Here is a 27363-nt window from a genome sequence, read left to right on the forward strand (position 1 = left end):
GGCCTTTCCATAGCATGTTCAGTCCTTGAAAATATGAGTTTCTAAATTTTAAAATCATGCCACCAGTTCCCCATCACTATAGAAAATTATAGGGCCAATCAATCACCACTTAGAGTCTAAATCAACAGGAGCCCTCCAGCAAGACTCTTATATTATCTTTCTTTCTTTCTTTCTTTCTTTCTTTCTTTCTTTCTTTCTTTCTTTCTTTCTTTCTTTCTTTCTTCCTTCCTTCCTTCCTTCCTTCCTTCCTTCCTTCCTTCCTTCCTTTTCTTTCTTTCTTCCTTCCTTTCCTTCCTTCCTTCCTTCCTTCCTTCCTTCCTTCCTTCCTTCCTTCCTTCCTGCCTGCCTTCCTGCCTTCCTGCCTTCCTGTCTCTCTCTCTTTCTTTATTTTTCTCTTTCTTTCTCCCTCTTTGTCTCTGTCTCCCTCTCCATTCTCCTTTCTCTCCTCATTTCTTTCATGTATCATCTATCTTTTATTCTCCCTACAATCAACGGCTATACAAAGGATTCAAATTTCTTTGGAAACACCTATAGGTTAGTCTGCATGAGTTAAGCAACTGCAAGTCATTTTTTAGAAAACTCAAACTCTGGGACAAATAACAGAAGAGAAAATTAATTTCAGGTTGCACGAGAGAGTAGAAGTGGGTGAAAAGAAAAGGAGGGGGGTACTTTGGGATTGGTTGTTCCAAAATCACTAAGGGATGAAACTAATATAAGAAATGTTCACTGGGGATGCAGAGAAGGGCAAAATAAAAAGAAAATGATGGAAAATCAATCATGCCAGCAAATCACCAGCAGTGTACACACTTTAATCCATTAATGGGAGATATATCTGTGATCATAAAAGCAGGTTAGAGTCAGCCTGAAAGCTTATAGGTGGGCGGGGGAGAGAGAGAGAGTGAGAGCAAGGGAGAGAGAGAGAGAGAGAGAGAGAGAGAGAGAGAGAGAGAGAGAGAGAGAGAGAGAGAGAGAGAGAGAAAGACGGAGGCAGGGAATAAAAGAAAATAAATATACTTGCTGAATTGCTGAGAAGCATTAGGACCAATAATGAAAGATCTCAGAAGACCTGCTGCTCAGAGTATTCTGCTTTCTTTAGAAGAAAGAAAGGATGATCCACACGGATGATCCACACGGTTTGTTTTGTGTTTTGTTTTTTTAAATCACCCCCTTTGTAGTTTAATGACCATTCCCATTGCTTTTTGTGCCTCTCTCTAAAAAGCATTGACGTGGAAAGAAGCAGCAGCAGGGGGTGGGGGGGACTGCAGCTCTTCTAAAAATACGGAGGGCATGCAGGAGTGCGAGCAGGCTGGGGAGGAGGAGGAGGAGGGTGTGAGAGTGCCTCACACCATGTTTTCTGGATGCCAGCTGGGTGCAGTTTTGGAAATGTTCCTCCTGTGAATGGAGGCACCATGAACATTTGGGAAGTGATCCTGGCTTTCTTGATTGTGGTGCTCATCCTTGTATCGTTGCTGTCCAATGTTTTGGTGCTGATCTGCTTTCTGTATAGTGCAGATATCCGCAAGCAAGTCCCGGGATTGTTTATCCTCAACCTGACCTTCTGCAACTTGTTGATGACTGTTTTGAACATGCCCCTCACTCTGGCTGGGATCATTTACAAGAAACCACCTGGAGGAGACCAGCTTTGCCACATAGTGGGGTTTTTAGAGACTTTTTTGACTACCAACTCCATGCTGAGCATGGCAGCTCTCAGCATTGACCGGTGGATAGCAGTGGTATTTCCTCTGAACTACCATTCCAAGATGCGCTACAAAGATGCTGCCCTCATACTGAGCTACACGTGGTTACACTCAATATCCTTCCCAATTGTGGCAACTTCTCTTTCTTGGGTAAGATTCCACCACCTTTATGCCTCTTGCACCCTGTGCAACAAGAGACTGGAGGACAGGACCCAGTTTATGATTTTCACAGGAATCTTTCATTCCTTTAGCTTTCTCCTCTCTCTCATAGTCTTGTGTTTCACATATCTGAAAGTGCTGAAGGTGGCACGCTTTCACTGTAAAAGGATTGACGTGATTACTATGCAGACCCTTGTTCTCCTTGTGGACATCCATCCTAGGTAAGGAGATGCCTTCATCTTTTACTAACAAGATCACACACTACTATTTTGTTGGACAAAATTATCGTCTGTCTGATTCCAATTATTTTAAAATGCAGCTCTTCCCTGCTTTTCTTCTGCATTTTTCTATTCCCAGATTCCACCGTAGCCATAAAATTTATTGCCAATAATATTTTGAAAATGTGTTAGGGGTGTTTGGCAGAGAAAGAAAACTCATCTAGGAATGTGTTTTGAAGGCAGTCTTGGAACCCCAAAGTTTACATATGAATGCATTTCCTTTAGAGTAGTGCATTTCAACAATTTTGCTAGTGAGTGAATAGATCCAATGCCTGTTCATTAATGTTAATCAGTGTTATTCATACATGCTGTATGAACAAAATCAAATAGAAATTTCTGGTTGCCCTTAAGATATGTCAGTGGGAAAATAGCATACTACATGTTATTCTGGGTTTTGTTTTGTTTTGTTTTTGTGCATTTTGGAATGTCACTGTAAAGTCAATAACTTTCCTTGAAGGAAAATGCCCAGAGAAATATTTATTCCAAAATAAACACAAGCAACCAACTAGTAAAAATACATCAAAAAATAGCATTAAGATTCAAATTCATATTGACAACTAAAGAAAGTTGAGTTAAGTGTACTCAAGAGTCCTTAAATCAACCCACATTTTCTATGTACAGTAAGGTGAATCTCAAGCTAGAGGTGAAAGAAGGAATCATTATGATAAGAAAGCATAAACAGTGGGAAGGTAGAAACTGGGTATAGAATGAGGAAATATAACTGGAAGATCTGTGAAATAGAGACTTACAGAGAAGAAGTGAGAAGATTCAGTGGGAAAACTGATCTAATCATCTTAGTTAAACTAGATTTTGCTGTAGGGAGATGAAGAAATATTTCAAGGGGCAAAATCACAGAGCAATCTGTTTAGTTTACTGAGAATTCAAAGTATTTGTGTGTTACGTGTAGAGGTGTGTGGGGGAAGGATCATCCGGAAAAAAAGAAATGTGATGGATAATATAGAAACTGACTGTAAAGATGTCACTGGAAGAAATAAATAAAGGTGAACACAAGGTGCAATTATCATATATGAATAAATGAAGTAGAAGTAATATACTCTAGTAGCTTGTCACCTCTAACAAGAAAAAATAATTTGGGATTACTGAAACGATAATGATATTTATAACACAGAATGCAAAGAAATAATAGACAATTATGCAGAGAAAAGAATAAGGAGTAATATCACGCATTTTTACAATGGGTCTCTACTTTTAGGGGAGTGGTAAGCAGATTTTGAATTCTGAGACCATGCTGTGGGTGTTCTCACAAAATGGCTGCTTGGGAACTTTTCTACTAATAAAATGGTGGTCATTGGGGCGTTTGTATGTTTCACTCTTAGTTTTAATAGTATTCATTTTTAACCCCAATTTTTATATATTTATATTATGGTTGTTACACGGGCATTATCTTATTGTATTATTATTCATCACCCTGAGTTGTGTTGGTGAAATGGGCAACCATATAAGCCTAATAAATTAAATAATAAATAAATAACCAATCAGAAAATACTAACTTATTAGAATGCCAATCATCTTAATCCCATCTCTTACAATGTTCCTAAGGGCCTTGCCCTTTTGTTGGGCAATTGAGTATACTTAAAGCATAGAGTCACTGTTGCCATTCTTTCTTATTTTCTAAGATAAAATTGAAGTGATCCATAGGGGAAGAATATTGTGCTGAAGTTCTTTGCTTTATTATTAGTCGAGCATCCCATTTTTAAAATTAAGGGTACTGAAAGATTTTTTTAAAAATGATATATGGAACTAGAAACTGAGGGGTTGCCAAAGTAAGTGGCATATAAACTGAATGAATGAATGAATGAATGAATGAATGAACGAATAAATAAATAAATAAATAAATAAATAAATAAATAAATAAATAAATAAATAAATAAATAAATAAATAAATAAATAAATAAATAAATAAATAAATCATCCCGTTCCCCCAAAAAAACCTCAGCCGTAGGCTAGCATGAGACAGGAAGTAAAGGTCTATCATTACTATGGGAGTTGGTCAGAAATGAAATTCAGATTAATGGCCAATCCATTGCTTGACATCTCAAGACCACTTAAAATCAAGGTACACAAACTATCGGGAAGTTATGATTAAATGTCCCAATATACATTTATATTTAAAAATAACACCGGACTGTAATTTAGATCAAGGTTGCAGCATTCATGGAAGTGAACCCATTCCAATGGCAGCATTCTATAAATCACTATAATTTAGTAACCTAGAGACAACTTTTAGAAGTCTTATATATAACACAGCTAGGTCAAACTTGAATCATTTTGAGGCAAATTATTTTGAATGCTTTTTCAGAGTAAAATGGAATTTCCAGTAAAATGGAATGAAAGTTATGTGAATTGGGAACAAGGAAATTAATTTATAGAAGAACTCTAACACAATTTAAAACACATGATAGAAGGCAAGTATGTAATAATAAAAAATAATAATACAGTGGTGGGATTCAAATATGTGAACAACCGGTTCTCTGTGTTGGTGCCGCTTCCGGAAGTCCATTCTGGGCCTGCAGAACAAAAAATTAGCTACTGGTTCTGCCAAAGTGGTGCGAACGGGCTGAATCCCACCACTGAAGTAGTACTAGAACTTCATTTGGTTAAAAAAGTTTGCATCAAGGGGACATGTATTTCTATCAGAGGTCAAAGTATTATGGGATAAGCACTTTAATAGATGCAGAGTCTCTTCATCATCAGACACCTGTCTGAGATTAATTTGAAAGTGGAGTATTTCCTTTATTTCTAAAGTGACAATGTGCTTTTGGACAAATTATAAAATGGAATATTATAAATCCAGTACAAAACCAAGATCTGAAACCAATTTTGTAAACACCAAAAGGGCCTTTTATAATTGTAATTAGAATGAATATTAAAATTAAAATTAAACATTAAGTTAAATATTTTTCCCTATATGTCCTTTAAGTAGTTTAGGCTATTAATTAAGATGAAAGAGAGGTTAGTATGTGATATGTAAGTGAGGGGCGTGGTGGCTCAGCGGGTTAGGACACTGAGCTTGACGATCAGAAGGTTGGCAGTTTGGCGGGTCGAATCCCGAGTGCCGCATACCAGAGTGAGCACCTGTTACTCGTCCCAGCTTCTGCCAACCTAGCAGTTCGAAAGCACATAAAATGCAAGTAGAAAAATAGGGACCACCACGGTGGGAAGGTAACAGCATTCTGTGCGCCTTTGGCGTCTAGGCATGCCGGCCACATGACCACGGAGACGTCCTTGGACAAGTGCTGGCTCTTCGGCTTTGAAACGGAGATGAGCACCGGCCCCTAGAGTTGGAAATGACTAGCATGCATGTGCGGGGGAACCTTTACCTTTACCTTTAAATATAAGTGAATAATTCAGAAGAAAAAGAACTACACTCTGGAATATATATATATATTTAAATATCAGTGTCAGTCAACTGATCTCAAAGTTATTAGTGATTCTACAACTAAAATGACTTCTGGGAACCACAGCTATTTCCCATAACTATTATCAATTGCACTCCTTTGTATTTCTTTTTTCCTTCATACCTTATAATTCATGAGATAAAGCTTCCTTCTGACTGTGATGCTTATTACAGAAATATGGATTATATTTGGGCATTTGAAGGAATGATGCTAAGTAACCAAATCAACACTTCTTGATGTGCTATATAGCACATTATAAAGTCACTTATAGGCCTTCTATTAGTGACTAAAAGAGCTCAGAATGACAGTTGTACTATTTTAAGTAAGAAGGGAGAATCTCTGGTGTTTTACACTTGAATGATTAAAGATTGACCACTAATTGTAAAAAAAGTAGAATGCCCACGTATCTTTTGAGGATGCTTTAAAACTTCTAATTTGTTAATTTTTGTGAAGGATTTACAGAGAAATTGAAACCCTCTAAAGCAGACATGTCAAACTCACGATGTCACGTGACGTTGTGCGACGTCTCTGAACTTTTTCCCATTGCCAGCAATGGAATGGGCACGGTTTCTCCGTGATGCTCCAGCCCGTGGGCCAGCAGTTTGACACCCCTGCTCTAAAGCAAAGGTGGACAACTCCTTGCTGCATCACTGTTTGTTTTCACATACAGCTGACTTAAAACAGTTAAATTTTAATTTGCCTCAACAACTGACAGCACTTAGCTGACATTAACTAATTTCAGAACCTAAGCAGGGTCAGCCCTGATGAGTACTTGGATGAAGGTTGTTAAATGAGAATCAGATGGATTCATAGCTGTCTTAGATGGATTTGTAGCTGGCTGACCAGCTGTACTCAATATTTATTTATTTATTTATTTTTATTTTTATTACATTTATATCCCGCCCTTCTCCTAAGACTCAGGGCGGCTTACAAGCTTAGCAGTAGCCTTCATTCTATGTATATGTAATATCTGGTCCTCAATGGAACTGCATCTACATGTAGGGAAGTGTGTAAGGGGTGTCCCACGGCTCTGTTCCTGGCCCAATGCTCTTCAAATCTTCATCAATGATTTGGATGAGAGGATAGATGGGGAACTCATCAAATTTGCAGAAGACACCAAGTTGGCAGGAATAGCCAGAAGATAGGCTTAAGATACAGAAGGATCTTGACAGACTGGAACATTGGGCGCTATCTAACAAAATGAAATTCAATGGTGAAAAAAGTAAGGTTCTACATTTAGGCAAGAAATACCAAATGCATAGGTACAATATAGGTGGTACCTTGCGCAGTAGTAGTAACTGTAAGAGGGATCTAGGAGTCCTAGTGGACAATCACTTAAATATGAGCCAGCAGTGTGCTGCAGCTGCCAAAAAAGCCAACACAGTGTTAAGCTCCATTAACAGAGGGACAGAATCAAGATCACGTGAAGTGTTAATACTACTTTGTAACATCTTGGCAAGGCCACACTTGTAATACTGCATCCATTTTGGTCACCCCGATGTAAAAAAGATGTTGAAACTCTAGAAAGAGTACAGAGAAGAGCAACAAAGATGATTAGGGGACTGGAGGCTAAAATATATAAAAAATGGTTGCTCGAATTGGGTATGTCTAGTTTAATGAAGAGAAGGACGAGGAGTGACATGATAGCAGGGGTTGCCACAAAGAAAAGGGAGTCAAGCTATTCTCCAAAGCACCTGAAGGCAGGACAAGAAGCAATGTATGGAAACTAATCAAAGAGAGAAGCAACCTAGAAGTAAGGAGAAACTTCCTGACAGAACAATTAATCAGTGGAACAACCTACTTCCAGAAGTTGTGAATGTTCAAACACTGGAAGTTTTTAAGAAGAGATTGGACAGCCATTTGTCTGAAATGGTATAGGGTTTGCTGCCTGAGCAGAGCGTGGGACTAGAAGACCTCCAAGGTCCCTTCCAACTCTATTATTATTATTATTATTATTATTATTATTATTATTATTATTATTATTATTATTATTATTATTATTGTTGTTGTTGTTGTTGTTGTTGTTGTTGTTGTTGTTGTTGTTATTTAGAAAACAAATAACAATATTGGAAAATGGTACCTTTGGAATTATTGTTGAGACTGAAGATTAACTTTGATGACATCTTTGCCTTCTAGCTAGAATTTTTAAAAAAATCATATTGAATAATGTCCACATGAGATTGCAGTAGCAGCTGAAGTTTTAGGTCTTTTGAGGATATGTCATTGGCTATGGTTAGAAGGAGAATAGTTATTATCTGTATATTTCATTTGTGAAGCTTAAGCAAGTAACATATTAATAATTTTAATAATTATAAATAAATGGATTAATTACATGAAAAATTACACTCAACATTCTTTGTTCTAATCATTTGCCGTTTTAGCTCACCCTTCATTTTCTTTATCTCATTTGCTTTTTAGTATATAGTACTGAACATGATTTTAATTACAGATTGTGTACCTCCACATGAACGTAATCTTGTAACCTTAGATGCCTCTGACTTAAGGCATTGTTGTTAGGATTAACTTCCTCCATCACAGCTTTTTTTGAACATCATGTTAAGTAAGGATGGCAGACAAGAGGGCAATTTGCTTTATGTGTATATAATTGGATTCCTAAATTGTATGGATATAAAGATGCAAATTCCAATTTCAAAGCAAAAACTCAATTTTACATGGAATTAATTTTGAAAGACTGCTCTACCGTTAGTATTATTTTGTTTTCCAGTGCTAGCTAACAAACTACAAGTTGGCTTGAGCATCATGTTCCTAGCTTTCCCACACTCATGGCTGGCTGGGAAACTTTAATCAAAGTTGCGCAGCAAGATTATTTCTGCTAGCTATATGCTGGCGTAGAATTCATTTTCCATGGAATGTCTGCATTTCTTAAGCACATTTATATTCCCAATTGCAAGAAACTTGATAACAAAGACTATTAGTGGGAAAACTGATAAAGCAGAAAGTAGTTTATAAAAATAGATGTGTCAAAAAGTTTGAATCATTGCTTAGATAAACCAGAGGAGATACTCAAAATTACTCTAAATAGGAAAACTGCATATTACCAGAATTCATACATAAAGATATTTATGTACATACAGTATAGAGTGGAACTAGTAGAACAAATATATAAATGATACAGCATGACGTCTCACATTCTGTTTCTCTTTGATCTAATAATAGGAAGGCTGTTTTATTTATATAACAAAATGAATTAATCTTGGAGTTTTATAAACATTTTGAGTAACATATCCTGGGAATAAATTCTACTGAAAGCAGCCTTCCATCCTTCCGAGGTAGGTAAAATGAGGACCCAGATTGTTGGGGGTAATTAAGCTGACTTTGTAATAATGCCGCTTGGGGGTGTGTGTGAAAGCCCTAATAAGCAGGCATATACAATGAAGGCTACTGCTAAGCTTGTAAGCCGCCCTGAGTCTTCGGAGAAGGGCGGGATATAAATGGAATTTAAAAAAAATCCATTAGACCATTAACTGAGCTATATAACCAGTGAAAGCCTAAGTATTAATATTGTGATATTTAAAAAGCTTGAGCTAAAATGCCAACTACCGCATTTTGGTAACCAGTACTTATTTCTTTGGAGCAAACAAATAACCTTTGAACAATATTGTAACCAAACAAAGGAAGAAAGTATTTTAAAACTGAAATAGTTGAGTCTTGGCAAAGCAAAGTTCAATGTTTTATTTAATTCTGCATGCTGAAAGAAGACTTTGGCAAATCTCTTCCCTACGGTTGCTAAGGAAATTACACAGAAGTGTCCTTGAAACCTCCAGAAATTTTTTATCAACAAGTAGCTATGTTTTTTTTTCACCTTTAATACCATTATTTGTCATAAATACTCTCATTCTTCAATCACAATAAAATATTTTTTTAGTATAGTATTTTAGAATAGTGTTCTCTTTATTTATTATTGTCTTTTCCCTCTCCAAAAATATCACTATATTTTTTAGAATCCTTTCTCCTTATCCTTCTATCTGCCGATTTGGACTTTAACTCATCAAAATCAATTAAGGCATGAAACTTTTATTTTTGTAAACAGGTTTTGAGACAGGTTAGATATGGGATATTCCACAATAGAATAATCTAACTCTATCTAATCTCAGAGCTGAGTGATGTGCCCTTTTTTCTTTCTGTCCTTTATCTACTTTTTAAAATGACATTTCGAGGCTTCCCCAGTCCATCCTAATGGACTCTGGGCCATGAACAGTAAGAAAATATCATTAGAATTAAAATAGAATATCCATTTTGGGAGTGCTCCTAAATACCTAATTGTCATTGGATTTGTAGTGGTATAATAAAGAGTATGTTTCTACAGCAATAATTTGTTCTGGCTCCCAATCATTTATTTATTTTTTTATGACATTTACTTGTCTTATCCTGCCTTTATTTTTTATGAACTCAAAGCAGCATATGTATCCAATACTCCCACCTCCTATTCTGCTGGGCACAATTTTAAGTGCTAAACAACTTTCAACTTGGTTGCAAGTAATCCTCAACTTACAAGCACAATTGAGCCTAAATTTCTGCTGCTAAGCAAGACATTTGCTAAGTGAGCTCTGCTCCATTTTACAACCTTTGTTGCCACAGTTCTTAAGTGAATTACTGCAGTTGTTAAGTTAGCAACACTGTGCGAAGTGAATCTGGCTTCCCCATTGACTTTGCTTGTCAAAAAGTCCCAAAAGATGATCACATCAACCTGGGACACTGCAACCGTCACAAATGTGAGCCAGTTGCCAACCTCTAGTTTTGATCACGTGGCCATGGGGATGCTGCAACAGTCATACGTGTGAAAAATGGTTGTAAGTCTCTTTTTCAGTGCCATTCTAACTTCGAATGGTCACTAAATGAATGGTTGTAAGTGAAGAACTACTTGTATCTGAGAGATTGCCTTTCCTGCTATGAACCAGCCTGGTAACTTAGACCAGGGCTTTTCAACCTTTTCACAGATTGTACCACTTTTAGGACATGACTATATTTGAGTACCACCAGTGCTTAGCAAGGTGTCAAAAACCTGATGACTAAAAAAAAGGAGGGAGGATTTTGGGTCTTACTGATTAGATTCATTTGTTGTTATAGAGATGGCTAGTTTATAATATTATGGAAAAGTAAAAAGTTGAGGTTCAATGTTAATGCTTCCTTCTACTGCAACAGAGGCAGTCTGTTTTTTTCCCTTCTCCCCCTCATTGGTGGAGCCTCCTTAAGTAACACCAGCTGCCTGCAATTAGTGCAGGTTCGAGTCCCACCAGGCTCAAGGTTGACTCCGCCTTCCATCCTTCCGAGGTAGGTAAAATGAGGACCCAGATTGTTGGGGGCAATTAAGCTGACTTTGTAATAATGCCACTTGGGGGGGGGAGCGAAAGCCCTAATAAGCAGGCATATACATAGAATGAAGGCTACTGCTAAGCTTGTAAGCCGCCCTGAGTCTTCGGAGAAGGGCGGGATATAAATGGAATTAAAATAAAATAAAAATAAATAAATTTCCCCCCCTCCTTTTCCTCCTCACTGTGCCCTACTATTTGCTTTCGTATTTTTTTTTATTGAAAAGTTTTAAAGTTTTTTGCTTTCGTATTTTTGTATTTTATTCTATAATCTAATAAAATGTTACAAACTGTAGAAAAAAGGGGGAAAGTACCAGTTTTAACTTGTCTGGTGACAGTTCCTTTGCTGAATCACTTTCCCTTTGTACTGACAAATGTATGATGAACTTATCCATATTTATTAATATGCATCACTACCAGCTGGCTGGTCGGCCCTTCTTCCTCTCTCCCTCTCCTCTTCTTCCTCCCTGCCTTCTGAGCGCTCCTTCCACAGTGTAGTAAAAATGCACACACACCCCGGTCCCTTCACTGTACCCTCAAAGACACAGGCATCAAGTGCAAAGCAAGAAAGGCTCAAAAAAGCCTCCCAGAATAAAGAAACACTAAGTTTTTTTTTAATTTAAGCTGCCTCAGGCATGTCTCAGTGTAAACAATCTAGCAACCAGGGTCCGGCAATTGCAAAAAGTGATAACTTTAAATTAAGCTTGTCTACCTACAAAGAAAACTTGCTAAAAGCCATAGACAGACTCAAGATAAGGGAGTAAAACTAATTACATTTGTTTAAAGGGATTAAACCTACGGAAGCCAACACTTTGGACTCATTGCTAGCCTTTGTGAAACAGACTAAAATATTCCAACAACCAAAGCACACAAATGAGCCTCTGAATTATAAAATGCTGTAAAAACTATACAAAAATCCTTATGGTAATTCAATCAAGCTGCCAGTTGACCAGAAACCCACTGGTTTCTGAAATAAATCAACCTTCTTTCCGACATTCTTGCCTCCTGGCTTTTCATTTCAACAGAGCTGATTGCATTCTCCTGGCTGGAGAAAATGGACCAGGGGACCTTTACTTCCAGCAACAACTGCTTCTTCTTCCCTGTCTCTTTTTCCTCCCTGCCTGCTGAGCTCTCCTTCCACAGCTTCTTCTCTGTCCCCTTCTCTTTTTGTCTTTTTTCCCCCTTTCCCACCAAAATCACCTCCTTTTATATCTGCTCCTCACCACCCTTTTCTCCAGTTCACCTCCAGCTCCATGCTGCTTCCAGAAGTGCCAATCAGCTGGAGCCCTGCCAGCGTTCCTGGGGCTTCTGCTGAGCCCTGACAGTCTTGCACCTACAGCTGCCTCTCCCTCAGGCTTAGGTTGCTTCAGCTCATTCCCCTCCCCCACTACACTTCTCTAGGATGGTTGCATACCACCTGCCACATGCCAAAGTACCACTGGTGGTACATGTACCACTGGTTGAAAAGCCCTGACTTAGAGGACCATGTGAAGGTGCCTCCACTATAAGAAGCTCAGCTTTTTTAATGGTGTAAGAGAGGGTGTTCTTCCAAGTAGATGCAGCCTCTTCTCTTTTAAGTATTTAGGAAAGTTGCCAAAAAGTATCTGTCACCAAGCTCTTGATGTTAATTATTTTATTGCATTTTACTGATCATGATCTTAATTTTTTATTGTATTTGACATTCTTAAAATTCTGTAAGTTGCCTTGATTGTTTACTCAAGCACAAATATGGGATATACATTTCATTATAGAATAAATTCATAGACACTCATCATGGCAATACGTGACTCCAAAACTCCTCAAAAAGGTGCCGTCAAATTATAACTTTTCAATGAGATGAAAAGAGATAAGATGCATAAAGATCTTATCGGTTGCAATTGAACTTAAGATGTTACATTTAAAAATGAACCCATTTATTGATCATCTTTGCTTTTTTCCTGTTTTTGTCTTTGTTCCATCTACCCCTTGAGATTTGGTCCTTGACCCAGTATTTAAAGGCTAGTTCAGTCCTTGATTGAAAAGAATTAAAAAGCTCAGCTATAAATACTATTCCTCTTATAGCACTGAAATTTGTATTACAGTCGGACAAAATGTCAAGAAGTACTATAGCCTGATATAATTTACCACTGTGATAGGATTGGTACACACTGGAAAATTCAGCACTGGTTACACCCAGCTTTTTGATTTTGGTACCCGTATTTTTACAGTACTGTACTGATTGTATATTGCAAATTTACGACTGGGAGAATTTCCCCCAAAATAATTCCCAAAGGCCCTTTATATCAAGATAATGTACTAATTTGATCTCCCTGGTGACTGAATGCTAAGGCATCATGAAATTAGAAGGGAATGATGTTTCATAGGCAAACCATCTGAAGACATAGCATCTACATATAGCCTTCTTTGTGATAAAATGTCTTATTCATTCTTCACGTGTGATTTTTTTAGTGTCCTGAATCCCCAACTTTCACAATCCCTATTTTAGCCTACTTTAAGCATTTAAACTAACTCCTCCCATTATCCTACTGATGCAGCAAATTTTACAGTACTCGATTCAAAGTATTTAAAAATACACAAAAGCTCTGTTTCAAAATAGCTATTTACTGTTCTGTTGAATTAAGGTTGCATGTATTAATTTAATGAATAGGTTAAGGAATTAATTAATTGTTCAAATTGGACCTAAAAATCAACCAAATATACCTTATAATCAAAATGGAATCTGCAGGTTCATCACTATCTTTCTTCCTTTCATTCAGTATTTGAATAGTTTGAAGCATAAAAATTATTTCAACTTATAACTTGGAGTTCAAACATTTCCAGAATCAGCAGAACAATTGTTTTCAAATCCATAATATTCCACATTCAAAATATTTTGAATTTGAAAGGTTTAGCATATCTCTAATGTATCCTTTCCTTCCTTCCTTCCTTCCTTCCTTCCTTCCTTCCTTCCTTCCTTCCTTCCTTCCTTCCTTCCTTCCTTCCTTCCTTCCTCCTTCCTTCCTTCCTTCCTTCCTTCCTTCCTTCTTTCTTTTCTCTTTTCTTTTCTTTTCTTTTCTTTTCTTTTCTTTTCTTATCTCTGTCATTTTTTTTTCTTTCCAGTCTAAGTTCCCTGTTCTTTTACCACCCAACATTCACAGATTTCTTGATTTTTCCCCCAATTCAGTAGTAAAGAATAATTATTTTCTGGTAATATGAAAAATATTGCATCAGAAACATTGCATCCAGACTGTTACATATTTTGAGAGCAATATCAATGCTAGTTCCACTTAATTATTTAAAGCAGATTGATAAAGGAAGGGAATAGAAAATGAATTCATCAGATTGGCAGATGACACCAACCTGGGAGGAATAGCCAACACTTTAGAAGATAGGCTCAAGACCCAAAAGGATCTTGACAAACCTGAACTCTAGCCCTATCCAACAAAGTGCAGTCCAGTGGTGGGGAAAATAAGGTTTTACATTTAGGCAATATAAACCAAATGCATAGGTTTAGAAAAGGTGGTACTTGGTTCAATAGCAGTAACTGTGAGAGGAAGCTAAGAGTCCTAGTGGACAACCACTTAAATATGAGCCAGCAATGTACTGCAGCTGCCAAAAAAGCGAACACAGTGGCTATAAGGTATATCACTTATAAACTTTATCAGAATATATTCATTTGGATGCTGTCACTTGTCTGAAATGGTATAGGTTCTCCTGCTTGAGCGGGGGGCTGGACTAGAAGACCTCCAAGGTCCCTTTCAGATTCTATTCTATTCTATTCTATTCTATTCTATTCTATTCTATTCTATTCTATTCTATTCTATTCTATTCTATTCTACATGGTGAATTAAAGACATCCATCCTATCTCAGATGACTAAAATGTTCCCCCAATTGTCCTATTTCACAGTGACTTGGCTTCACATCAATTGAACAAACAAATTTACAAACATAAATTATACTCCACCACAGTTACTTTTCTAAACTATGTACAAAAAATAAACTGTTTTATCAGGTTCTCATGGTTATTTTAGGAGCCTGATAGCTTTTCACATGGCAGAAAAAACCCCAGAATTGGCTCAATTTGTCAGTCATTGTGATCCAACTGCATCTCATGCAAATTTAATCATCCCCTTACCTTAGCCCATTCCCAGGCAGAATAACCTACGTTTGCCATGCAGCTTACAAGCCATTTTTTTGCTTTTGGTTCTTTTTTTAAAAATGTCTTTGAGTCAATCCCGACTCCTGGTGACTCTCTAAAGAAGACTGCAGTTTTCTTGACAAGATTTCAGAAGTAGTTTGCCATAGAGTTGAAAGAGACTGACTAGCACAAGATTACCCAAACAACCGCGGTGGCATGATTTCTCAGTTGCTAACCTGATAGCAATAGCACTTAGACTTATATACTGCTTCGAAGTGCTTTACAGCCCTCTCTAAGTGGTTTACAGACTCAACGTATTGCCCCCCCCCCCAAATCTGGGTTGCCGTTTTACCAACCTCAGAAGGATGGAAGGCTGAGTCAACCTGATGCCTTAACCACCACACCAAACTAGCTCTTATTATTCTCCACTTATTGGTTCCTCCTTATCAGGGCTTTTTTCCTCATAGAACGCTCAGAACGGAGTTCCGGCACCTTTTTTGGATAGGACCTTGTAGGGTAGGCAAGGCAGGTTGTATGACATGTGTGAGTTCCGGCACCTTTTTCTTTTACAAAAAAAGCACTGCTCCTTATTATCAAAATAAGAATAGGAAGGATAGGAAGGAAGGAAGCCAAATTCTTGTTGCTTTGATTAACAATTGTTATCACATATATTTAACAAAAGAAATTTTTAAATATATGTAGAACAGCTTATTTGAATGTATTAACATCATATGAAAATTAACATTGTATGGGCAAATTCAAAATATATTGTGCTCAAAGTAGAATCAGTTATAATGATATCGGGCTTGAGCAATTTATAATCAAACAGCTAGATCTCAGTTTACAAGTCATTTATGATATTCCAAGATAACTTGATAAACTTCATAAATGTTTTCAGTTTATCTGGACTGCCAGATTAGGATAATATTTTACATTTTGTCAGATGACACAACAGGACCTACTAATTATGTTCTTATACTGAATTATACACAATTTTTGTCTGAAGGATTGATGTTAAAAATTCACTTGTATTTCAACTCAGATAAACTCAGACAACACATTTGTTGAATAAGCACTGTTGAATTGTATTTAAAAAATCAACAAAAACTTATAAAAATAATTTGTATTTCATGTGATTTGTATTTCTGTCTTTCCATTGTAACAGTGAAATAAGGAATATCCAGACTGGATTGCAAATCATGGTTCATCTAAGGTTTACTAACCTGAAACTGCTGTTAGTCCAAAGGGAAGGTTCCCAGAGATGTTGCTAGAGCTATATTTAATAGAAGTTGTCTTTTCCATAAAGTGAAGCCAATTTTTAAAGAGCCATCTATCCCTCTTTCTAAATAACCTGCTCCTCTAATTTGCAAGCTTACTTGCATGTTTCAGATTAATATTTAAAAGTTATTACATTAACTTTAGTTAAACTTTTGGTAATAGCCTGAATCAATAAGGGCTCAATATATGATTTATCACTTATGTCAGCTTTACAGGTCATTGTCAGATTGCTTATTATTATAATTGAATCCATATATATTGTTTGAAATGTCAGACCAAAGGGAGAAATCTAATGTAAATGAAAGCGGAATAGGAAAATCTCTCATTTGGATCCTACTGAAGATCAGAGGTGGGGGGGATATAGTTTTTTATTCCTATTATATTTCCTTCCTTCCTTCCTTCCTTCCTTCCTTCCTTCCTTCCTTCCTTCCTTCCTTCCTTCTATCCATCCATCCATCCATCTATCCATCCATTCATTCATTCATTCATTTATTTTATTTATTCTATTGGATTTATATACCGTCCTTCTCCCGAAGGACTCGGGGCGGTGTACAGGGCAGTTAAAACACAATATACAAAGTTAAAAATAACTTAAATTAAATTAGCCCCAACAAATAAATCACATTCTAAAAATTTAGGATTCCAATCCCTCAGTCCAGGCCGGCAAGCTCAAATAACCAAGTTTTCAGGTTGCAGCAAAAGGAGTGAAGGTCGGGAGCCGTCCGGAGCTCAACAGGGAGCTGGTTCCAGAGGGCGGACGCGCCCACAGAGAATGCTCTCCCCCTGGGGGCTGCCAGTCGGCATTCCCTGGCCAACGGCACCCTGAGGAGGCCCTCTCTGTGGGAGCGCACAGGACGATGGGAAGTTAACGCCAGCAGAAGGTGCTCCCATAAATAATCTGGACCCATGCCATTTAGGGCTTTATGGGATTGTATCCTTTAGACTTCAGATTGCTATTGCTACTTCTTTTCTGCAAATCCGCAAGGTTCTGAAAACTAAAACTGTGCAGCCCTACATAGATTTTGTATATAAGCGCACATATACATATTCAAACTTTATTTTTTACAACATGAATATAAGCAACATGGGGTACATTAACTTACCATATATCTACTTATGTAGGATATCCATAAATATAATTTATATTATAATATAATTTGTTGCAAAGGATACATTTTCTTTAATGTTTTGTCAAGAAACATTAAGATCCAGAAAAATAATCCTACACAATTTAAATGCCTCTTGGAAATATGCATATTGAACTGGCTAAAGAAAAATGTGGAAATACAACCTCAGTTTATAATTGACTTTTCTGTTTGTGTCAAATGCTGCATAGTGTAAGAGAGCGATGTCTAGAAGAACAAAAGAGACGGAGACAACGAGCAACCAAGAAGATCAGTACATTTATTGGCACTTTTATACTTTGTTTTGCACCGTATGTAATCACAAGGTAAGTTTTATGCCACTTCAATCCTTTCCAAACAAAGATATACCCAATGTTCACTAGGCAACATTCTGCTCAGGATTTTTTTTCCACTACACTGCTTGCATTTTGTTTCTTGCATTATAAATATTCCAATAAATGTTGTGAAGACTGGAATGAGATTCTCACTGAAAAAGATCAGAAAGTTTTTAGAATGTTGACCCTAAAATGCAACAGGTCTATTATGCTCTGTAATGCATAAATACTTGTACCCACATTTATTTGTGTATTGATATTTCAAGCCATAGCAAACATCTTTGAGGAAGATGTCATGTCATATATTTCCATAATGCTTATAGACCTGTATTTTATGATGTTCATCTCTAATAAAATTCAGCAGTTTGGCCATTTAACCTTGGATAATTTCCTGACACTCTCTCATATTACTTTGCTCCCTTTGGCTATTACTAGTGACATCTTTGCTCTGTGCCATATTACAAATATATTATTGTAAAAGAACATTTCGAGTGACCTCCACTTGGTGATGATTACTAATAGCCCAGCTTTATCACTTTGGAACCTCAGCCAGGATTTATCACTGCTAAATATATTAAAGAAGATTAGAAAAATGCTTCTAGTAATAGTAACATAATACGAAGGGAGTATATAGCCAAAATATATGCATAGGTAGTCCTTGCTTAGTGACCACATTTGAGACTGACAACCACGGTGAGGCAAATCATGTGTCTGTGACTTCTTATTTTACTTCTGCATTGTCTATTACAGCAAATCTGCTTATCACAAGTTGATTGGGAAACACACAAATGGCAGCTATATGATTTCAGGATGCTTCAGTGCTTGTAAATGTGAGGATTGGTTGCAAAGTTGTTTTTTTATAGTATTGTAACTTTGAACAATTGCTAGTTCAGGCAATTTGTAAGCAAGGACTGCCAGTGATAGAGTTATTAATAAATAAGAGTGTATAGTTTAACTAACACAAGATCACAAAAATCTCAGTTCTACCACGATTGTCAAAACAGCTCACTACTACTGCAAAATAAAGACTGAGGGGAAAACTGTAATCAAAAACATCATTTAAAATTGTTCTAGTTGAAATAAATTATTGAAATGTTGATTGTGGTACTTCAGAAACAGCACAAGAGGCAAAAATCTGAGAGATTATGCTAGCTTTTATGAACATTTGGAATGGAAAAAATAAGAATATCTTGGCACACATATGAAACTTAAAGCAGTATGCATACTGATGTTAGTTTCCTGGTGCTAATAATTAATGTACATATGTCCAAACATGAGGAGTTTATCAAATACAGTTCTTATCTTTCACGTCTATATTTTGACTCATGAATTGAAATGTTTATCTGGTACATGTAATAGCTCTTATCAAGTGTTCTTTGAATAAATTATTTATCCAGCCTTGGTATCTCCATATTGCTGGATTTCAAATATTTTCAGTGTCCAAAATTTTCAGTTATAATGATCTGTGGTTATGCCTATTGAGAATTCTGAGTGTTGTTTTACCGATACATTCGCAGACATTGAGATCAGGCAGGCTGTTTAAAATATGTTAAATCAAATTCCAAATTTGAAGAGAAAACTGCTTTGGTCCTGTTGATCAGTAATCTAATTATAGTCTTGAAGGGACATACGTGCAGTTAACCCAGTTACCTCAGCAGGCCTTTAGGGTCATGGAAAGTCCTGCAGGGAACACCCAAAGCCCCTGAGTTACTACCCAATGTCCTTGGAATGACACCAAGGGAGGTGGTTTACTATTTCTGTAGTTCCTTATTTTATCTGTAGAGTGCCAGTTCTTCTGAGTGGTGAAGTAAGCAATGTAGTAAGTATATAAATATGAGTATCACAGTGTGTTCAGGGTTCCCTCTTGCTTTGAGGGGCCCATCTTTATTCAGCTGAATAAACATGTATTGCTCAAGAGGCAAATATCGGGACTCTTGTCTTTATTTTACTGAGCAACACCTGAAAATGAACAAAATAGTCCCTGGTAGATAATCATTACATCATCCAGATTTATCTGAGGCATTGTATTAAAATAATTCTTCCCTTACTGCCCCAGTCGATTTCAGAGACTAACAGTGATATAATATTGCTTAATCTTGGCAATTGTGCTGTGAGGCCACAATATTTGTTCTTCCCCTAAAATATTTCATATTTGCATGAAATTAAGGGGATTAATTAGGGAATTTAAGATGAGGTACTCTCAATATGTTGAAAATACCTAGCAGAGTCTCTTTTTTCCCATCATTATAAGACTAATCTATCCTGCTATTTGATCAGTGTTTGGAGAAAACAATATGTTGGGACAGAGCGATATATTTGGGAGAGAAAAGATAATGGATTAGTGTTGCAAGGTATTGGAATGAGAGATAGCTTCTTTTAGTTTCTTCTCTGGAGAGTAGGTATATAATCAGATTTTTCATTTTTGTGGTTACTGGCTCAAAAGACATAATAGTGCAAAATGACTGTTTTTCATTGTACTACTTGATGTTTTGTTTGATAATTTGTCAGTTGACATATTGATTGTGAAATACTCTTCCATTATAGCTTGGACTCATTCCCATAGTGGTTAGTTTGAGGTAACCATAAATAGATGACCTATGAGTAGAGAAATTAGATTGGGATGGATAGATAGATGGATTGATGGATGGATTTACTATTATGTAGTTGGGCTTATATGATCAAATAAGATGGTTAAGAACAACTTTGAAAGACAAAAATCTCTTCTGCCTGATCACTATAAAATGTGTTTATAAAGTATAGATAGATAGATGGCAGAGAGAGAGAGAGAGAGAGATGATGGACAATAGATAGATCATGATAGATAGATAGATAGTAGATAGATAGATAGATAGATAGATAGATAGATAGATAGATAGATAGATAGATAGATAGATAGATAGATAGATATTCTAATGGATCAATTTAAAATAACAAATATAATTTAATACTGTCTAAAATAAATCAATATACAAATCCATATAAATGCACCATGAATTTGTGTTTAGCAAAAAAGTAATAGCTTGATCTTTGTCATTTCTACATAGTCACTGGAATAAGTATAAGGCAGCTTTCTGTTCTTATAAGCAGTACTCTGCTTGTGCATGTTCCGAAACTCTTCTAAATCATCCCTAGCCAATAGCATCTTGCAGGGGTTGATTATTACTTATTTTAATTAGTGTCCAATATTTTTTGTGCTTAGTTGTTTTCTGTAGGCATATAACTTGTGATAGGCTAATACTTGAATCACCCTATTATCTGATACCAGTACTGATCAGTTAATGTTAAATGTGCTTTATCAAATATAATTAAATTTAAAGAACATTTAGGCTACCAGTACTGGGAAATGGTTCACTGTAACTATTTTCCTGAACAAGAATTGGTTTTATTCTCCTAAATATATATCTCAGTTTTGTCTTACTAATTGTTTATGTGCCATTACATCATGTCAACTCTTAGTAACAACATAGATTTTCTCCTTGTATTGGGCAATTTCTCCTTATCCACCAATTTCTAAAAATATATAAACAAATTTACTTATACAGCATTCATACATTTGAGTGTCTGTTAATATTAAATTGCAATATTTTGTAGTTTTATTTTTGTCTTCTATTTTATGCTGACTGTTTAAATGCTTTTTTTAGAAGGCAAAATTGATGGCAATTGATCTGCCAGTAAGTTCAAGCATTCCTTTCTACAAAGAGAACAAGATACCTAATGTCAGGTTGTAAAAAAAGGATATAATGCAGAACAAACAAAGGGTACAGTCACCATGTGCTTTGCTGCTTTATCTGATTTAACTGTAACAGGAAACAGGAAACTCTACCTAAGACAAAGAGAACCATAGATATACCATAGATCCAAACTTGTAAACACTGCCATTTACTGTCTAAATACTACGGTGGTTGTTGCACAAAAATACATTCCAACAATGAGTTCCAACATATGCTGACTCTGTAAACTGCAGGGGTGTCAAACTGTCGGCCCGCAAGCCAGACACATCATCCGGAAGCCACACCATCCATTGCCGGCAATGGGAAAGTCATCCCGATACATTGTGCGATATCACATGACATCGCGAGTTTGACATGTCTGGCTTAGAGAAGGCTGTAAAGCACTATGAAGGGGTATATAAGTCTACTATTGCTATTGCTAGTAGTAGTAGCAATAGAATGCAAGAGCACATGTGAATGATAACCTTGTTTTCTTCTACACAGCAGAACTGAGCGATTAGAATGGATGTTCTTAAGGACAAAAATAATCTAGCACCATCATAGAGAAAGTCAACAGCATCATTAAACATGTGTCAAAGTTTACACAGCTGCAGAGCTTCTACATAGCTGACTCAGGAATTCTGGGAGTTGAAGTCCATGAGTCATAAAAGAGCCGAGGTTGCCTACCCTTGGTCTAATGGTTAAGGCACCATACTAGAAACTGGGAAACCAATCTAGGTGACCTTTGGCCAGTCACTCTGTCTCTGCCCAATTCATCTTACAGGGTTGTCATTGTGAGGAAAAAAAGAAGAAAAGAAGAAAAAAGAATGTTTTCTGCTTTGAATTATTCATAAAAATAATAAAGAAGGGAAATAAATAAATTGACAACCAGATGATCTGTATACTATTCTGAGGGCTTTTAGGACTAATATATGGCTAGTATTTTCTAAATTTGCTAAAATAATTTTTCCTTTTATAAAGCAAGCATGCTAGGGAGCTCGGCTATTGTCTGTCTCTGATAAATTCCAGATGCAAAGATCTTTTTGAAAATACTGAAACCATTCAAATTTGTAATCCCATGGCTGGATCAAGAAATGGTCTAGACCAGAGGTCCCCAACCTTTTCGGCACCAGGGACCGGTTCTTCTGGAGAGAGGTTTTTCCGCAGACTGGAGCGTACATAAGTTTGTGTGCCGCCTGCATCTCGCGAATGGGGCTTTGCTTGTTTGTGCGGCCTGATTGCTGGCATGCCATGGCCCAGTACTGTTGTGGACCCCTGTTCTAGACTAATGTGTCTCAACCTTGAAAACTTTAAAAAGTGTGGACTTCAAGTCTCAGAATTCAATTCCCAGCATTCTGGCAATTGAAGTCCAGACTTGACAGACTTGAACACTGGGTGCTATCTAACAAAATGAAATTCAATGGTGAAAAAAGCAAGGTTCTACATTTAGGCAAGAGAAACCAAATGTACAGGTATAGTATAGGGGGTACCTTGCTCAATAGTAGTAACTGTGAGAGGGATCTTGGAGTCCTAGTGGACAATCACGTCAATATGAGCCAGCAGTGTGCTGCAGCTGCCAAAAAAAGCCAACACAGTGCTAGGCTGCATTAACAGAGGGATAGAATCAAGATCACTTGAAGTATTAATACCACTTTAGAATGCCTTGGTAAGGCCACGCTTGGAATACTGCATCCAGTTTTGGTCACCACGATATAAAAAAAGATGTTGAGACTCTGGAAAGAGTACAGAGAAGAGCAACAAAGATGATTAGAGGTCTGGAGGCTAAAACATATAAGAAACGGCTGTTGGAATTGGGTATGTCTAGTTTAATGAAGAGAAGGACTAGGAGTGACATGATAGCAGTGTTACAATATCTCAGGGGCTGCCACAAAGAAGAGGGAGTCAAGCTATTCTCCTAAGCACCTGAAGGCAGGACAAGAAGCAATGGATGGAAACTAATCAAGGAGAGAAGCAACCTAGAACTAAGGAGAAACTTCCTGACAGTTAGAACAATTAACCAGTGGAACAACCTGCCTCCAGAAGCTGTGAATGCTCCAACACTGGAAGTTTTTAAGAAGAGACTGGACAGCCATTTGACTGAAATGGTATAGGGTTTCCTGCCTGAGCAGGGGGTTGAACTAGATGACCTTCAAGGTCCCTTCCAACTTTACTATTATGATTATGATTATATCTTAAAATTGTTAAAGTTGAGAAACATTAATCTAGACTCAGAAAGGCACAATCAGATAATGATAACAGCTACTGCCTAGAGTTTATTCTTAGATTAATGGTTAAAGTTATCTTTTGCTGTCTTTGCCATGTAGTTTATGTAGACTTTTATTACTCTCTCCCTAAAAACAGAAAGGGAGTTATATTCCCCCTTTTAAAATTCAAATCATAATTGCATCTAAGACACTTGCTTGATTCCCTAACATAAAAAAAATACCAAGCTCTGCAAAGGGCATTATTCTTTATTTTCAATATTCATTGAAATATTTATTTCATTATGCATGGAATGAGTCCCAGTGGCTCATATTTATTTTTTCAAAGCTACATATAGATTGTCAACTTAAAGATAAATCAGTTGACATTAGTGTATGAATTATATTTTTCCTATAATGAGCCACTTTAGCTTCTCCTTTAAAATCTCTTGTTCCTTTTCTTTGATAACAATACTGTAAAACCTTCTGAATACTGAAAAATCCAAAATGGCCTGTATACATTTAAATATTTTTAATAGAGATCTTACAGATAAGAGTGGCACACACTGCATGTGAAAATTGTGAAAATGACAGTTTGACAGAAATTAATTATAAGAAAGTGGAACTAATTGTTCCCTTGAAGGTCATATATGCTACAGCTTTCCAATGCTACCATTATATTGTAGTACTCATAAATATTCTTGGTGTATTGGTTCATTCTGCAGATGCAGTTGTGAGCAAGTTCTTTGACTCTTCTTTCTCTATGAAGGAAGATTCCCATATTTGTCCTCTCGCTCTCTCTCTCTCTCACACACACACACACAAACACACACACAAACAGAGAGAGAGAGAGAGAGAGAGAGGGAGAGGGAGGGAGGGAGGGAGGGGGAGAGACAGAGACCAATGTGCTTTCCTTTGGTCCTGAAAGATGGGAAGAAAGTATGTTGATCTCAGGAGTGAGGCCAGTAGAATCATGGTCCTCACATAAGGGCAGCAGATTTCTGTTCCTGCTTTTACTATCACTCATTTTTTGATGACAGAATGAAGTGGGGGTGAGGCATGGGAGCTTGAGAACCTTTCCTGTCTCAAAAGCCAGACTCTTCAACTCATAAATTTAGGGTGCACATTCACCCAGAAAGAGCATTTGTGAACATCAACCAAAAAATAGGAAATAGTTCCATCTGTAGGGAAACTCAAAACAAATGCCTCAATAGAGGAGGGAGGAATTTGCTTTTCTTTGAAGTTATCATTCCCAGCACGCTTTCTTCCACTACCCCTTTGTACTTTTCTACTTCATTTCCTCCTAGGATTAGGCTAGAGCCAATGTCTCCATTTCAGCTAAAGGAGAAAGAAAAGGAGAGAGCTCATATTAAAAATTAAATGAAAGGTCACTAGGAGATCAATATCTTCACTATTGATATCAATATCAATATCTTCCTGCCCCCCCCATAAAAAGGAACAGTGATTAAACAAGTTTATGTCCACTCTGTTAGCCAAAACAGTGCTCTGTGGCTGGATAGAGAGGCAATCTCGAAGTAGGGCAGTTCATTGACCCTCCACAGATTTCCTCTCTGTGCAACATGGAATATTTGTAGAGAACATTTTTTCTATTTTGTGATGAAATATACCAGATCCACTTGATTTGGCTTCAACCTGCCTCATAAATGGGCTAGTACCAAGATCGATGCTATGTGGTGCAGACATGTCCTCAGAGATGTTGTGTAGTGTTTTTGGTGAACTCAAATTCCTGTTGCATCTTTCTTCCCCTCTCATCCATTTTCATGAGAAATTACACTCAGGATCTGAACTTGGACAGTACAGTGCCTAAAAGGTGTGTGTGTGTATAAAATTTATGCAGGAAAAGATTTTGTTAAATCTAACAAATAATGAGCATCCATTTATTAGTACTGATAATATGGGGCATTGTGTGCCTTCATCATTGCTCACTGAAATTGTGCAAATAATCTGTCCATAACAGCAGAATTCAGTATATTTTCTCATCAGATTCTCTGGGAGCTGTTGTAGAAATGCAGAAGAATTGTTACTTCAAGAATTTTAATGACTTAATTTTGATTGCTGCTCCATATTAAGAAAAATCTAGAAATTTAGAGCTTATTCTGAGTTATCCAGTTTGTTTTTCCACTTTTTTTTGCTAAATAATGGAGTCAAGAGCAGGGATCTTCAGATTGCTGTAAAAGTCTAGGACAGTGGTGGTAAACCTTTTAGAGACCGAGTGCCCAAACTGCAACCCAAAACCCACTTATCTATCACTGGGTACCAGGTAGGAGTGGCCCACTGGGTGGCTGTGGCTGTGGTGGTCATGGAAGATTGGGTGGGTGTGGCCAAGGTGGGTGTGGTCACCTCAATGTTGCTCATGGGAAGGGACACCTCTGGGGGTGGGTAGGGTTGGGGGAGCTCCAGGAGGTCTCTGGCAAGTGAGGCAGTAGGCAGGAGACTCATCCTGTGGGGTGAGGCGAGGCAGGGTGGGGTCCCATTGCCATGGGGCAAGACAAGGGCTGGGGCAGCTGCTGCCTGACACCATCGGCCCCCGCACACAGAGGCCAGCAAGCGCATGGGGGCCAAGGGTGTCCGTCAGTAGCCACAGCCTGCCAGCCCCTCGACAGACACACTCTGGGGCTCCGCAACCCGTTGTCAGCAGTTCAAAGAAGCCGCCTCTGAGATAGATGGTCGGCCAACAGCTGAGGAGGTGATGTAGTGGGTCGTCCCTGGGAAAAGGAGAGCATGCGAAGCCAGGATGGACAGGATTGGGGGGAGGGAAACCTGTCACCATGTCTTCATAGCCCTGCTATGCTTATAAGACTGCACCATGCCTCGGAGGTGGCAACTGTCCCTCTTCAACCAGCTGCCTGCTAATTTGCCGAGGTCCCACATGGCTGAATAAAGTTACCCACCTCATTTTGATATAAAAAAGATAGTGTATTTCTTAGAGACTAGACATATCGATTGGAGAACATGCATTAAACCAAGTGGCAGTTTTATTTATGTCCAGTAATAGTTTGTTACTTTCTTATGCATATAAATTTCTCAGAGGTTATGACTGGTAGAGATAGAGTTCTTGAACGTTGTTTTAATGTAGAACATTCAAATGCTCGATATCTTTATCTGAGACTAATTTTTTTTCCTTTCTCTTTTTTTCTTGGCAGATTACTAGAATTGTCATCAATAGTTCCCATCAATGCTCACTGGGGAGTTATTTCCAAGTGTCTGGCCTATAGTAAAGCTGTTTCAGATCCCTTCGTTTATTCTTTGTTACGACATCAGTATAAGAAAACATGGAAAGACATAATAAATAAGATGCTGAAAAGAGGCTCAATAAATTCATCAGCTCTCAGAAGTGAATCACAAAGTCGGAATTTTTTGCAAGGGAATGAATGAAGAGGCAAGAACTGTTTTTTGAAATGTAGCATAATGCTGGTGGACAAAAGCTGAGGAATGGTAGGCTGGCATCTCTGGGATCATCTTCTGACAATATTTTGGAAAGCCTGCCTGCTGAGTGTTCAGCAATTTAGGTAATTAATTTCAAAGCAAAGCTGGATGCCTTTTAATTCTGGCATACAATATAGCCTACAGGATCTCCTTCAGCTTCATGAAATATGTCCATCCATATCCACAAAGACATAATCTTGTTTTTATTTAAATATGGATTTGGTTTGGATTATAGTAAAGGATGGTGCTTACATGCCTACCATCCCC

At 37.4% G+C, this 27363-nt stretch overlaps 1 protein-coding gene across 1 annotated transcript; it reads left to right on the forward strand.

Moving 5' to 3' along the window:
* Window positions 1–1358: 1358 nt before the first annotated feature.
* GPR26 (G protein-coupled receptor 26) lies at window positions 1359–27045 on the forward strand (the record flags this gene model as incomplete). The annotated part of the gene is made up of 3 exons (XM_083364532.1): window positions 1359–2077; window positions 17616–17729; window positions 26814–27045. 3 exons carry the CDS (start codon window positions 1359–1361, stop codon window positions 27043–27045), a joined length of 1065 nt encoding a protein of 354 aa, XP_083220658.1.
* Window positions 27046–27363: the final 318 nt, after the last annotated feature.

This window comes from Vipera ursinii, assembly GCF_947247035.1.
Source record: "Vipera ursinii genome assembly, chromosome: 5".
Lineage (NCBI taxonomy): Eukaryota > Metazoa > Chordata > Lepidosauria > Squamata > Viperidae > Vipera > Vipera ursinii.